The sequence below is a fragment of the Exophiala aquamarina genome, assembly GCF_000709125.1.
Source record: "Exophiala aquamarina CBS 119918 chromosome Unknown aczIA-supercont1.1, whole genome shotgun sequence".
NCBI lineage: Eukaryota > Fungi > Ascomycota > Eurotiomycetes > Chaetothyriales > Herpotrichiellaceae > Exophiala > Exophiala aquamarina.
In genome coordinates this window covers 2870147-2883560 of record NW_013550587.1, presented here as the reverse complement: position 1 = coordinate 2883560, position 13414 = coordinate 2870147, and the positions used below count along the sequence as shown (strand labels likewise).

The 13414-nt window shown below is 52.3% G+C and overlaps 5 protein-coding genes across 5 annotated transcripts; 2 read left to right on the top strand and 3 right to left on the bottom strand.

Moving 5' to 3' along the window:
• Positions 1-193: 193 nt before the first annotated feature.
• A1O9_01034 (uncharacterized protein) lies at positions 194-1845 on the bottom strand (the record flags this gene model as incomplete). Its single annotated transcript, XM_013410194.1, has 2 exons — positions 194-1447; positions 1546-1845. 2 exons carry the CDS (start codon positions 1843-1845, stop codon positions 194-196), a joined length of 1554 nt encoding a protein of 517 aa, XP_013265648.1.
• A 1084-nt stretch (positions 1846-2929) lies between these two features.
• Positions 2930-4714, top strand: A1O9_01033 (uncharacterized protein; the record flags this gene model as incomplete). The annotated part of the gene is made up of 5 exons (XM_013410193.1): positions 2930-3308; positions 3387-3482; positions 3552-3652; positions 3727-3998; positions 4072-4714. 5 exons carry the CDS (start codon positions 2930-2932, stop codon positions 4712-4714), a joined length of 1491 nt encoding a protein of 496 aa, XP_013265647.1.
• Positions 4715-5542: 828 nt separating this feature from the next.
• Positions 5543-7225, bottom strand: A1O9_01032 (uncharacterized protein; the record flags this gene model as incomplete). Its single annotated transcript, XM_013410192.1, has 1 exon — positions 5543-7225. The coding sequence occupies one exon, from the start codon at positions 7223-7225 to the stop codon at positions 5543-5545; it is 1683 nt and encodes a 560-aa protein (XP_013265646.1).
• A 485-nt stretch (positions 7226-7710) lies between these two features.
• Positions 7711-8940, top strand: A1O9_01031 (uncharacterized protein; the record flags this gene model as incomplete). The annotated part of the gene is made up of 3 exons (XM_013410191.1): positions 7711-7875; positions 7958-8359; positions 8455-8940. 3 exons carry the CDS (start codon positions 7711-7713, stop codon positions 8938-8940), a joined length of 1053 nt encoding a protein of 350 aa, XP_013265645.1.
• Positions 8941-9999: 1059 nt separating this feature from the next.
• A1O9_01030 (uncharacterized protein) lies at positions 10000-12188 on the bottom strand (the record flags this gene model as incomplete). The annotated part of the gene is made up of 2 exons (XM_013410190.1): positions 10000-11639; positions 11720-12188. 2 exons carry the CDS (start codon positions 12186-12188, stop codon positions 10000-10002), a joined length of 2109 nt encoding a protein of 702 aa, XP_013265644.1.
• Between the last annotated feature and the right edge of the window lie 1226 nt (positions 12189-13414).

The following is a 13414-nucleotide window of genomic DNA, read 5'->3' as shown; positions in this document are numbered from 1 at the left end:
TGTTACTGGGCGAGCAACCGGAATCCCAGCATGGCAAAGATGTGTTCTTGACACAAGCTACTCAGCCCGCACAAGGCGTTTCGTACCTTCTTGTACAGTGCACAAAGAACTCAGATACTTCTGCGCCCCCCAGGTTGGCAACTTTCCATTCCTTGTCGGGATCTGCCAATCGAAACTATATTATTGTACGTTATTAAAAAGCATGATTTCGGAACAAGAAGTCTCTCATGGTGGGTAAATTACTCACATTGAAACTTGTCAACAACGATGGTACCGCCTTGTAAAGCTCCAGCATCCCAATGTTCTTACCTATACACGTATGTGACCCCGCACCAAACATCAACATCGCCTTGTTCATTGATTGAAGGCGGTCGGGAGTTGCCAGGAGCCATCTGGACGGTCGAAATTTGTCGGCGTCTTCGCCGAATGTGGGTTTGTGGCGGTGCATGATCCAGGAGTTGCAGCTGACGATAGTATTGCCGGGGATATATTCTCCGAGTATGTGTGCGCCCTCCGGCGGGGTGACACGCTCCATAAGCTGCATTCCCAGAGCTGGCCAGAGCCTGAAGACCTCCTTGATCACAGCGTCAAGGAAAGGCAACTTTTGCGCGGCGGCGAACGGGATAACGACGTCCTCTGCCAACCACTTCTGCGTGCGTGGGGTCGACGCTGGCGGATGGGCTGGAGGGAAGTGCTCATCCAGCTCGGCAAGGAGCTGCTTCATGACTGTGGGATTCTTGAGAAGAAAGTACAGCGTCGCGGCTAAAGTGGTCGACACTGTGCCACTCCCAGCGTTGACCATGGAAAGTGTCAGCCCCAGAATGGCGCGATCGTCAACGATGTCGGGATGGGTGACCTTGGCCTGCAGAAACTTGGTGACCAACGGAACGCGGCCACGAGACGGTGTCTCATCGTCGCTGTTGTACTTCTCATGGAGGTTGCGCGACAGTTGCGCGACCTGTTGCTGCGCCACGGGAACGGTGGCGGTCACACTATTCCACAACCCTTTACGTCCCAGCCAGAGAAGAATCGGGTTCTTCTTGAGCATGCAGTCGAGCCATGGGGCATTGTTGGTGACGGTAAAGTACTGCAGAAACTTGATCTGGGCGTCGACGACGCCTATATGGTCGCAACCAGCTTCCAAAAGACCATAAGGTCTACCCTGGGTCAGGCCGCTGATGACATCAAGGGCAAAAAATCGGCACCAGTCTGCTAGGTCAAAGATGCCTTCCTTGCTGTATTTGCCTGCGAATCTCTGGTCCAACTGGAACAGAAACGTTGCCAGAGCGTCCGTCACGTAAGGCTCGTACTGCACCAGAGTACTCATGGCGAAGGAGTTGGCCACCGTCCGCCGAAGCTTGCCGTGGTAGACTCGATCTGTTGTTGAGAAAATGTTCGCAACCACATGGCCTTGACTAACACCCTGAGCAACCCAGTAGAATCTGGACTGGATTGGGAGGTAAGCTTCCGCAACACAGGCAAAACGACGCACGCAACTAAGGCGGGCTAATAAGCCAAGAAGAAATGCCATGACATTCAACTTACCTTCGAAAAGTGCGTCATGTAAATGTCCTTGATCGCCTCGGGATCATTGAACACCAAGGTATTCGGTCCAACACGGATAATGCGCCCGTATTTGGCCACATCGTGGAAGTAAGTTCGATGAGGGTATCGCAGACGCTGCCAAATCCGCCAAAAATTCGTTAACGATGCGAGGAAAGGGCCGTTGTATTTGTTGAAACCTTTCTGGTACCGTACACTGATGGCCCATCCACATATCAACACTAATGCGAGAATCGGCCATGTCCATCCTGAGATGAGGGATATCGCATCTACCGCGAGCATCTTGATAAGCTGTAGGGGCAAAAGGTGTATTCCAGTAGGAATTGCTCGAAGAGCACTGTCTCTTCGGTATTCTAAGGTCGGGAAGCAAAGAAAATATTCCATCACAATTTTAGTGCGAGGCACAGGTTGGCATGCTTATGTCCAGCATTGTCGAGCACATCACCCATCAAAGTAGAATAGCACCGGCATGTGTGGCTTGAAATACACATGAAAACAATCGCGTCCTGCCAATTGACCTCAATGGCCGCGCCTGCAGCCTGCACGGTTGGGACGCCTTTGGATTTGGTGGTTCTGGTCGTAGTCTATCTAGGAACCACTTTTTTGCAGCAGCATGAGAGCTCTTCGGGCCCTGACCGGCACTGCTCGGGGCCTGACCGGCAACTACGGCACTACATCATCACACAAACCAGATCCGGCCTCGTCAGAAAAACAGGGTTAGTCCGAACGCAGTTCGGCTCCACATGGAACTTCCGAGCCAATGTCTACTCTCGGCATTGTGCTGCCACTCAGTGTTGGGTCTTTCCGTTGGTCGGGGTTGTTTATGCTTGGCGAGTACATCATGTCCTATCCGCCCAGCCCCCGTCCCGCCTTATCCACACCTCGGTGTAGGGGACTTTAGCTGCCCCCAAACACCTCGTGCCATCTATCACCCCGCGAAACTTGGTGGGTCGTGAGAAGCAGAATGCGCAACCGAAGAGTGTACCGAGCTTTGTCGTCGTTTCTCCTTGCGTCCCATGGTCAAAAAGCTTCCCATTCACGAAAACTGTCGGTAGGCTCGGGAATGATACTGTCTCTAGAACAAGAAAAGGTCTGGATTCGAAAGAACCCCGGATAATCTCCGTGAGCAGATGCGCGGGGGGGGGGCGAGTTGCGGAGGCAAGTCTGGGATAGAGGCATATAAAAAGGGCGACCACTTAGGTCCAGTTTTAAGTACAAGTCCGAGGAAGTCCTCTGTATCTTCGGCTGAACGCGCTTCGTCCTGGCTGCCTGGAATCAAGAAGTCAACCATTCCGTACGAAAGGAACCAACATCTTCACATTCAAATCCTAAAGCTAACCCGCTCATCGCGGCTCCGATGGCTGTCATGGACGACAAGAAAGCTGGTGAAGAGATGATGGACGTCAAGTTGGCTAAGCCCGTCGATGAGGTGGAGGAGGACGACGCCAACGCCGCAGCGACCATGATTACGGATCGAGTAAGAGAGAAGAAACTGCTCCGCAAAATCGACCTTCAGCTCCTCCCGATCCTTTTCCTCATGCTCATCGCCGCCTTCCTCGACCGAATAAACATCGGAAACGCTCGACTGTTTGGCCTAGAAAGCGACCTTAATTTGCAAGGAGACCAGTTCAACATCGCCCTCTTCGTCTTTTTCATCCCTTACATCCTGTGCGAACTCCCGGCCAATATCGTTTTGAAGAACCTCAAGCCCCATATCTGGCTCACCACCATGATCGTAGGATTTGGTAAGAGACACCGTCCTCCAATCCACTCTCAGTCGTCTGGGTAGCAGAGGTTTTGCTGATCACGCGATGATACCTCAGGTATCCTCACAATCTGCCAAGGCCTCACTCGAAGCTTCGGCGGGCTTGTGGCTTGCCGGTTCTTTATTGGTGCCTTCGAGGCCGGTTTCTTCCCTGGTAAGCACACGATGGATAAGTTCAAGCAGAACAATCCAAGACGCATGAACTCTGACGCTTGGGATTTAGGGTCCTTATACTTGATCTCCATGTATTACAGACGATACGAAGTACAAACTCGCTTGACTTTCTACTGGTCGGCCGGTGTTTACGCCGGAGGATTCAGCGGGGTACGTTAATCCAATTTGTTGTTATGCGATCCCAAAATCAGTCCGGGAGGCTGATCTGTGCTTCTCGACCCCAGCTCCTAGCCTATGGCATCGGTCACATGGACGGGGTCGCCGGATACCGTGCCTGGAGATGGATTTTCCTGATTGAAGGCGCTGTCACCGTCTTAATCGGTGTTATGGCATTCTTCATCATTCCGGACTGGCCGGAGACAGCGAAATTTCTCAAGCCAGAGGAGCGAACCTTGCTTCTGTCAACTCTGCACGAGGACTCTGGACCGGCGGTCATGAACCGCCTCGACAAGAAAGCCATGAAGCGAGCTTTCTTGGACTGGAAGATCTACCTTGGGTTTGTTCTCTCCTTGGTTTTCTCGCTCTCTCCGGACACAGCTTGAGTGCTGACAAAAATTGATGATTTCAAGATTCTTCATGTCGCTGGCATGGTCAGCGGCCGCGTACTCGCTCGCGCTGTTCACCCCAACGCTTCTCAACGGGTTTGGATGGTCGCCTCTACGCACCCAGCTCATGACGATCCCAATTTTTGTGGTTGGGGGCACCCTGTCCATCATCATCGCAATGCTGTCGGACCTTGCGAAGCACCGCTTCTGGTTCATCATCGCAATGTATCTCGGTACCCTTCTTTCCATAGTCATCATGTTCACAGGAGCAAGGGTTGCCATCGGCGTGCGATATATGGCTATCTTCTTCCTGGGCACGTGCAGTCCCACGGGAACATCGCTCGCTGTGGGCTGGATTAACAACAATATGGGCGGCCACTACAAGAGATCTATTGGCGTTGCAATCCAGGTCGGCTTCGCAAACCTTGGAGGAATACTCGCCAGTAACATCTTCCTCAAGCGTGAAGCCCCTTATTTCAAGACGGCCTTTTCAGTCCTGATTGGCATCGTCTGTATGGGCATTTGCATCGCCGTGGCTTTCGTACTCTTGCTCATTCGTGAGAATCGCAAGCGCGATAGGGGTGAGAGGGATTACCGCCTGCAGCTGGCCGAGGATGAGCGTGATAATCTTGGTGATGATCATCCGAGCTTCCGCATGGTATACTAGGTAGACAGCTGTTGAAGGCTGCTGTCAGCCATCCCGCTTTCGCTTTTGTCGTCCTCTCGTGTTGGGGCTATTGCGAGTCGTTCGGTTCCAGTGATGGGTCTGACGAGTGGGAGCCACTGGACAAGCTATGGAGAACTGGGAAAATTGACGGGGACAGGGAGTGGTTCCACTTGTAGCATTGGCAGTGGTACAGTTGGTCTGAATATAGAGTATGGGTACGAGTCGTTCTGCACACATAAGTCGCGGGCCCGTTCCCTAAACGCTCGTTCTATATTATTAATTTTTGCTGTACCAGGGCTCTCGGAGGCGAACAGATTGTTGATATATGCCCTCGGGATGCCTCAACTGATAGTCGCCGATAGGTTGACCTCTACCTCTAGGCTCAAAATTGGACGAGGTTGGCTAAGGGGAGGTTGGGTACAGTAATACCTCGCAGCAATTGAAGCTACGATGTACCTTCAGACGACAAAAACTTAAGGTTCCTTGCCTGCGGAGCTGGAACTCCCCGAAATTCCGAAAGAGAACACAGGGAGGAAGCTGCAATACTTATTGGGACTTGCTTATTCCCTCTATTTCATTGCGGAGGCGGGTCCTCGACAGGACACATAAGGCCGAAGAGACAAGGTGGCAACATTAATAGTAATATAATAGAACAGTCTTTTGGTTTTCCTTTTTTTGGTTAAAATTCCTGGTGCTTTTATTGGTAAGAGACAATATTCACTGTGTCTGGAGCTTCTAAAGGAAGAGATATCTATTGTTTTCCATTCGGAGGGTATTTGCCCTTTCCTTATACGCTTGGACTATCGGTATGGATGTTTATGATGCCCTCTAAGTGCCCTCGAGCACGTTGAACGTCAATTGGGAATCATGCTCAGGCCCCGTTGAAATAAAATACCATCCCTTGTTGAGAGTCTGATGAACCCGGCGCGTGTTGTTTGTATAAATGTCGCTGCCGCGGACGACCAGTTGCATGCGCTCGCCGGCCTCGAACCTCGTCGCCGATGGCCAGATTTCTACCTCCACTGCCACCGCCAGTCCTGGAATCAAAGGTTCTTTCTTTGTGTGTGGGTGCCATGGCCGGTCTGGAGTCGACCTAGCATGATCAAGTGCTCGGTGCGAGGCGCGAAGCCAGCCGAGGGCCACGGGGCCCTTGGATAGTGCGTTCTGGAAATGGAACGTGATCAATTTGCCTTCAGCGTCCGTTTTCCTGAGCGCCACGAAAATGTCGGCCTCCTCGGCCTCCTCAGCAGTGATATACAGTTTCACCCCCATGGAGCCCACGATATCAGTCTGAGCACTAAATACATGCTCGAAAACCACCGATTCTCCCTCCGGGGTGGAAAGATAGCGCGCGGTTCCTGGGCTACAAGGTGTCTCGGTCTTCAACGTGCCGTCGGTGGCATCAAGGTGAAAAGACACTAGTTTGCGGTTGGGAAGTGGCCAGGCTGTGGAAGTCATGTCGAGCCCGGCGTTCAAGCCAGTTCTGAGTTCCCAGTTGGCTAGAGGCCAAGTCCCGGACTCATTGCCTGTTCCTTTGACGTGCTGATCAAAAAAGGCACGCAGACGCTCAAACGTAGCTGGATTGTGGTACCAGGCCCACTTCTTACGCCCGTGGACTTCGAGATGTTTGTGTTTTGAAGAAATCTCCTCGAAAGCGCTGATGGTGCCCCGAGTGTGCAGCCCTTGGTCTGCCCAACTCGCAATCACGTAGGCGGGGACCTCGATTTTGGATAAATCGGGACGTTTTGATGCCCAGTAGTCGTCGTCTAGGGGGTGCTCCATGCCCATCTCTCTCATGGCCTCAACATTAGAGATGGAATACTTCAGCCGCTCGTACTGCCACTCCTCCACAAATTCTGATTCCGGGATGCCGCCATGGAAGATAAGTTCTCGATATGGATCGGTCAGGCCCTCGCACGGCTGAATAGCCGCAAGGTGCTTCGGCTGGAGCGAGGCGGCCCACCACTGGATGATGGCGAGGTAGGAAACACCTGTCATCCCTACCTTGCCACTACTCCAGGGCTGTGTACCCGCCCAGTCGATCACGTCACACACATCCCGAGCCTCACGTTCACCCCAGCAGCTCGCAAAATCCCCTCCTGACCACCACATGCCACGCGGATTGACTGTGATGCATGCGTAGCCAGCCTTGCACCACCTCAGGCCGTCGGCGGACTCGAACCCCGTGTATGGGTTGAGCCAGGCGAGATCGACACCACATCCGTACTCGCCGTTGTCATCGGAAATCATGCTGTACTCTTTGCCAGCGTCTAGGTGCTTACCATAGGGACCCCATGATAGCACCACGGGCACGTTGATGGTATCCTTGGGCCGAATCAGGTCGATATACATCTTAACACCATCCCGCAGGGTCACCGCAATGTCGCGCTCTACTTGCAAATCGCCATCCACTGTGAGACTGTATTTTGGCGGGGGCACGCCGGCTTCGGCCGGAGAAATACCCTTCTGCAAGAGTAGGTCATCCGGGCCTTTGATAATAGTAGGAGCCATCTCTTTTGCTACCTAGAATGTTGAGATTGTCTGCACTTTTTTCGTGAACCTAAAGCCACGACAAGTAAATCTCGTCTTATACGAAACCCAATCCCCCATTGTCGCGCAAAGCGTCGAAACGTGCATCTAAGCATCGGACAGTAGCCGGAACGCCATTGAAGGCTAGTGTTCGATGCAATCGGATCGGCCGCCTGTGCTCGATCACCCGGGTAGTGGTCGGGTCGTACTGGAAATTGACGTTTGCTGTAGCATTCCTCGGAAGGTCGACGGGAGATCCGGTTATTGTATGCGTGATTCAAAAGCAGTGAGCACATGGGATTGAGATCTACGAGGCGGGAAAAATGAGATTCTCATCATGAACAAGTGCGGCTTGTATGCACACGGTGCTCACTTCAGCGCTCAGCACAATACATCCTGTGTACTGAACCACATCCCGTAGAGACCGTTGTATGTGGTTTCGTCTGCCATTTCTCTTTCTCTTGACAATGGGAATACCACAGCACACTGCGGCTTGGGTGCTCAACAGTCGGGATGGAATTCAACATCTGGAATATATTGAGCATTTGCACCTTCCAGCACTAGAAGAAGACCAAATATTGGTTAAGATTCACGCTGCTTCTCTGAACTATCGCGATTTGATGATCGCCAAGGTAATAATCCTTTCCTTCTACTTCTCTAAAAATCTACCTTTAATCTTGCAACTCGACTGACGCAGCCCCGGCCGATTCTCAGGGCGGCCCAAGACTGGTAGTGGGCAAGAAGAATCTCGTCGGTGGCTCGGATGGGTCGGGAGTAGTCGAGGCTGTGGGATCGAGCGTGGTCACATACTCCGTGGGAGACCATGTATGCACACATCTAGCCTGCGGTCTGTCAGAAACAGATGTTCCTCTATTTCAAGATATCTGCCATGGCCTGGGTCAGAATGTCGACGGCACGTTGTGTCAGTTCGCGATCTTTCGTGAATCGTCACTGGTGAAGATACCTGGAAATCTCAACTTTCAAGAGGCGGCCACGTTGACGTGCTCCGGCCTGACGGCTTGGAATGCCTTGTTCGGTCTCGAGGGCAAAGCCCCAAAGCCTGGGGACATAGTCCTAGTCCAAGGGACTGGCGGTCTATCAATCGCTGCTCTACAGGTACGTTGGCGCAAGCGTGAGTCCCTTAGTCCGCTTGAGTCCACCAAACCCGACAAATACCACACAGTCAATCTGACATTCACGACCCGCCTTAGTTCTCCCTCGCTGCTGGTGCTACTGTAATCGCCACTACTCGGACGCAGGAAAAAGCGGATAAGCTGAAGTCGCTAGGAGCCCACCATGTGATCAATTATCAAGAAACACCGGACTGGGGCGCGTATGCAAAATCCTTGACAGTAGATGGCAAAGGTGCTCATATCGTCGTGGATGTCGGTGGAGCCTCCACCCTTTCAGAATCATTAAAGGCAATTCGTGTCGACGGCATGGTCGCTGTGACGGGGATTCTTGGAGCGTCTGCGGATGTGCCGACATTGTTGGACTGCAGATACGCTTCATGTGTCGTTCGTGGATTCTTCCTAGGATCGAGGAAGCAGTTCGGCGACATGAACAAGTTTATTGAGAGGCATGACATTAAACCCATCCTGGACCAGAGAACATTCGACATGGCTTCAGTAAAGGATGCATATACTTACATGACGGAACAAAGGCACTTCTCGAAGGTTAGTATCCGGATATGCTAACAGTAACATAAGGCGGCCGCCACCAAGAAGTGAAATAGTAGGGATGTGTACATCTCCGGCAAGGGGGCTTAATATGAGCAAGTATGGATCATCGTCATCATTATTATAGTGGTAAGGGATCTAGGAGCTATAGCTAAGAAATAATGAAGATACAGTCGTGGTCATCCTTCCAAGGATTTAGGGTGCAAGTACCGAGTCGAGAGAGGCGGTATTGAAGAGAGAAGAAAAAAGTAAAATAAGAGAGGACTACTATAGCCTAGAATAGTGGCTTCAACTTAACTCTGTTAAGTCATCTACCTACTATAAACAATATCCAAGGGCTTCTTAAGGATCGTAGCTCAGGTAACTTACTAGCAAGGGCTCGAAACAGCCTATTTAAAATACTATTATATAAAGTCACTTCGAGGTCGCCTAGGTGCATATAGCTACACCGGAGGCTAGAGCCGAAACGGAAGTAGATAAAAGTGTCAAGGAGTAGGGGGGGAAGAGGGAGGAAAAGGCGGACAGGAGTAGAAGAGAGTAGGAGGGGAGCGAGGAGATCAAATAGTGGTTCAACAGCGCGGGAGTAAAGTGGTGGTGGATAGGTTAGCGAAAGGGTCGCGGAAAAGAATAGTTCAGGGATTCTACTACAGTATATACATACATTTTACGGCTAAAAGAATAAGGGGGGAAAAGAGCTCGAAGTCAATAAGGCGACGGGATTAGACTCAAAGAGAGAAAAATCACTTTCGAAAACACCGTATGAACAGCTCAAAGGGTTACATAGGAGGTAAAAAACAATCATGCTTTCTTTATTTCGTTCACCATTAACACGGGTACCGTACCGAGTAGATCCCATCCCATCCATCATCATTTCAGACATTTGAACTCTTCCATTTGCACCCTGTGTTTCGTGCTTTTTTCATGCCTGTCTCCTCATGCTTCCTCAACCCCGGTGTTGATGTGATATAAATGCAACAAGTTGATCCGTAGTTGTACATGTATCCAGGAGGGAAAAAGATACGCCTTCTTCACCACTCTTCTGTTCTGATTGTTCTATTCGCCCCATGCCAGTCCAGTTCAAATAACGTTAATGGTGTAAGTGTAATCACTTGCAAACCAGTAGCCATTCGTATGATCCAGGCGCTCCTCGAAATTTTCCATGTCGGGATCCCCCTTCATGACGCTCCTGAAGCGATCCCAGTTGACCTGGTCGTACCTCGAGACATCGAAGGACCCAATGCGCCGAAACTCGCCCTTCTTCATGGTCGCACACAACAACAGTCCCTCGACGCGATCCACGACGTCAATGACCGGTAGTAAATACACCTCCAACTGTTCGGTGAGCATGCCGCTGGCCTCGGACAGCTTGGGCAGGCGATCGTCGAACGACGCGTTCTCGAGCTCGATCTGAGCGCGCGTGCACTGGATCACGCACGGCGTCTGGCCCCAGTAGTCGTGGGTGCGCCGCAGCAGGCCGCGCGCCATGAAGCCACGTACCTTCATGGACCCGGAATCCACGAGGCCGAAATTGTCCGCTTTGTATTTCATGTTGATGTCGATGATCTCGATGCACGTCTCGCGCATTGACTGCGCGGGTTCTGGGTACTTGACCTCCCCGTCGATGGATGCCCACGACCACGTTGGTGCGCGGTAGTGTGCCGGGCGCCGGCCCTGTTCGACGCGCCACAAAAAAGCGTGCGGCAGCTGCGGCTTCCACATGCCGACCAAGTAGTCCTGCTCACGCAGCCGGTTGCGCGCCATGTATTGCTTCGCGAGACCAGAGATCGCGAGTAGCTTGTCGGATGAGTATGTCATCCGCTTCGGGCTGTACATCTTGACCAGCTGGTGCCAGTTGCCGTGCCGCTGGTGATGGATGCGTTTGCTGAAGAACTCCACCGACTCTTGACTCGCCGGGGGCCCCATCGTTGCGGGGAGGCCCTTGGGGAATACCTCGGAGCAGCACATCTGTTGGCATTCCCACAGCAGCTCATTACGCGTGAAGTGGAGAGTCCGTTTCGCGAGACATCGTTCCTGGAACGCCCATGCACGCTGATTTAGGGGGGATGAGTCCACCAGGTCGTGCCAGATGGTCGATCGCAGGATTTTATACATGCCGTCATCGATGCCAGAAGCCTTGACGTCGACGATACAAGGCTGCAGGGCCGTCACATTGCGCGAGTAGATCAGGCCGCTGGCATCGTCCCTCGAGGATGTTGCGGCGATGTTGAGCGTCGCTTCCGAGTAGACTTTGTGCATCTGTGCGATCTCCGACAAGACCGCCTGCTCCTTATCGTGCATGATGCACAACGCGTCAATCCATAGGTAGCGGAATCCCAGGCGTTCGACCGTTGTGCATGCTTCGGCAAACGTCTTGGGCAGACTCGAAATACTCACGCCCTGTCTCAAGGCCGCGAGTGTTCCTTTATGGAGCCGGATGGACTTGGATTTCCCCCAGCAGTGAGACAGGGTGCAGAACTCGCTCAGCGGGTCCACGAACATGCCGTCCACGAGTTTGACACCGGGAGCGCTCTTGGGACCTCGGACTGTTACATCCAGAAGGTGGGTGGGCTTCCACGACGTGTTGGTCTCATTGACGGAGCATTTCATGTGGTTGAAGGTACAGTCTTGGATCCATTGCCTGGCGAGGTCAAAACTCTCCTTCGACGCCGTGTTGACTGATCGAACATCAATCGTCCTGACTCCTGGCTCGACAGCATCTGAAGAAATTACGGTTAGTCATGACTGTCACAACTTGACTTCTTCAAATGGGAGCGCGATGAGGCAGACGTCGACTTACATTTAGGATTCATCAGAATCAACTCGACCACGAGCGTAGTATCAGTGTCAGAGAACGATGAGCTGTTCTTGGACCTATCCGAATTCGGAGACATCGTCATCGTCATCCGACTGGAACTCGCACTCGCACTCGCACTCGCCTCTGCCGCCGTCGGTGATGTCGAAGAAGGTTGCTGTTGTCCCGCAATGCCAGGCTTGACATATCGGAACTTAAGTCTAGCCTGATCCCTCGCAATGGGCGAGATCCAGGCATATCCGATGGTGTCAAGCATGGAGCCACGGCGGAACGTCTTGTAGGCCTCGGGATCGATGGACATGAAGATGGTGAGACAGAGATGACATTTGCTGGCGCGAGCGGCCAGCGCTTCAAGACCATGGTGCTGTGTCTCGCCTGACTCGTTCTTGACAGCGCCCGGCTGGAAGATCGCTTTGCACGTCTGGCATAATGTGCTTTCGATTAGTTCCGTCATGATTTCTACGTATGTTGTGTTAGATTTTTGGGCGGGGGGTGAAAGCGTGGTTGTATGATCGTGAAATTTATGGTTTGGTGGAGTGTTTATGTAATAATGCTGTGGTTCTGATGTTTGTGTGTCGAAAATGGTAGTCCTCTGTGCATGTCGTATGGGTACTAACTCCTGGAAGAATGTCCAGTAAAACTACTGCTGTTTTATCACACCCCCCCGGGAATATGTATAAAAGGAGTGACTTGGGGGGTAAAGGCAGTGAAGATATCGAACAATGAGCGGCGACGACCAGGCCAACAGCGAACACGCAAAGGACAAGAAGGGAAAGAATCAGAAGAAAAGGACCGGGTCAGTTTAGCCACCACATTCTAGGGCTAAGCACGATACGATTATCGCGATCACTGACCACTGACAAGCACTGGCACCCTCAGAGTTAGTTACTGGGGCAGGGCGATACCACAAGCAAGCAAGTCGAGCAGGGATCCGAGGAGGACCGGCAAAAAAGGGAACGACTCCCACACTCGAGTCTCAGCAGAGACGAGTCCTCCATGGTCCGCTCAACTTGGACCCCATGTTTGATTAGAGGAGGACCCACGTCAATCCAGATGTGCTCGACGTGATTGATGTCTTGTTTGGCGCACAAGCAAACGGGCGGGAGTGGTTGTTCTCCTGAGTCTTGACTCTTGACGCTGGAGAGATTCGTTCCCCAAAAATCACAGAAGCGACGATCCAATTTCCGCATCCATCAACCCAAGCGAACACCACTCGCCGCACGCCCGTGTTAAGCACCCGAGGCGGGTTTCAGAAAATGGGGGATGGACATACCCGCCAGCCAGTATCCCGGCGCACTTAATTGAGACTTCCTCGTACGCGCTGCTTGCTGGAGGCCGCACGAAGACGCGTCCAACCCGTCTACCTTTCACCCATTCTGCTTTTCTTATGGTCCTTTGTGGATATGTCAACGACCCGAAACTGGCCATCTTCTTCATCGTGCCGCCATGCCGTATGCCGAGCACGGATGCCCCCACTTGTGGCGCCCGCCGAAAAAGGCCCCGACCAAAACGTGGTCCCAGTGTTCCACAACCACAACAATCCACGTCACCCACCCAGTATCGGAGAATATTAACCTCCTACTGTAGGAGTAGACGAACACCGAACCCGCAGGTCGTGGCCTTAGCCGTGGCCTGGGCATGAAATAGGGAGTGAAGTACGAGTACTCCCTACCTGGCACG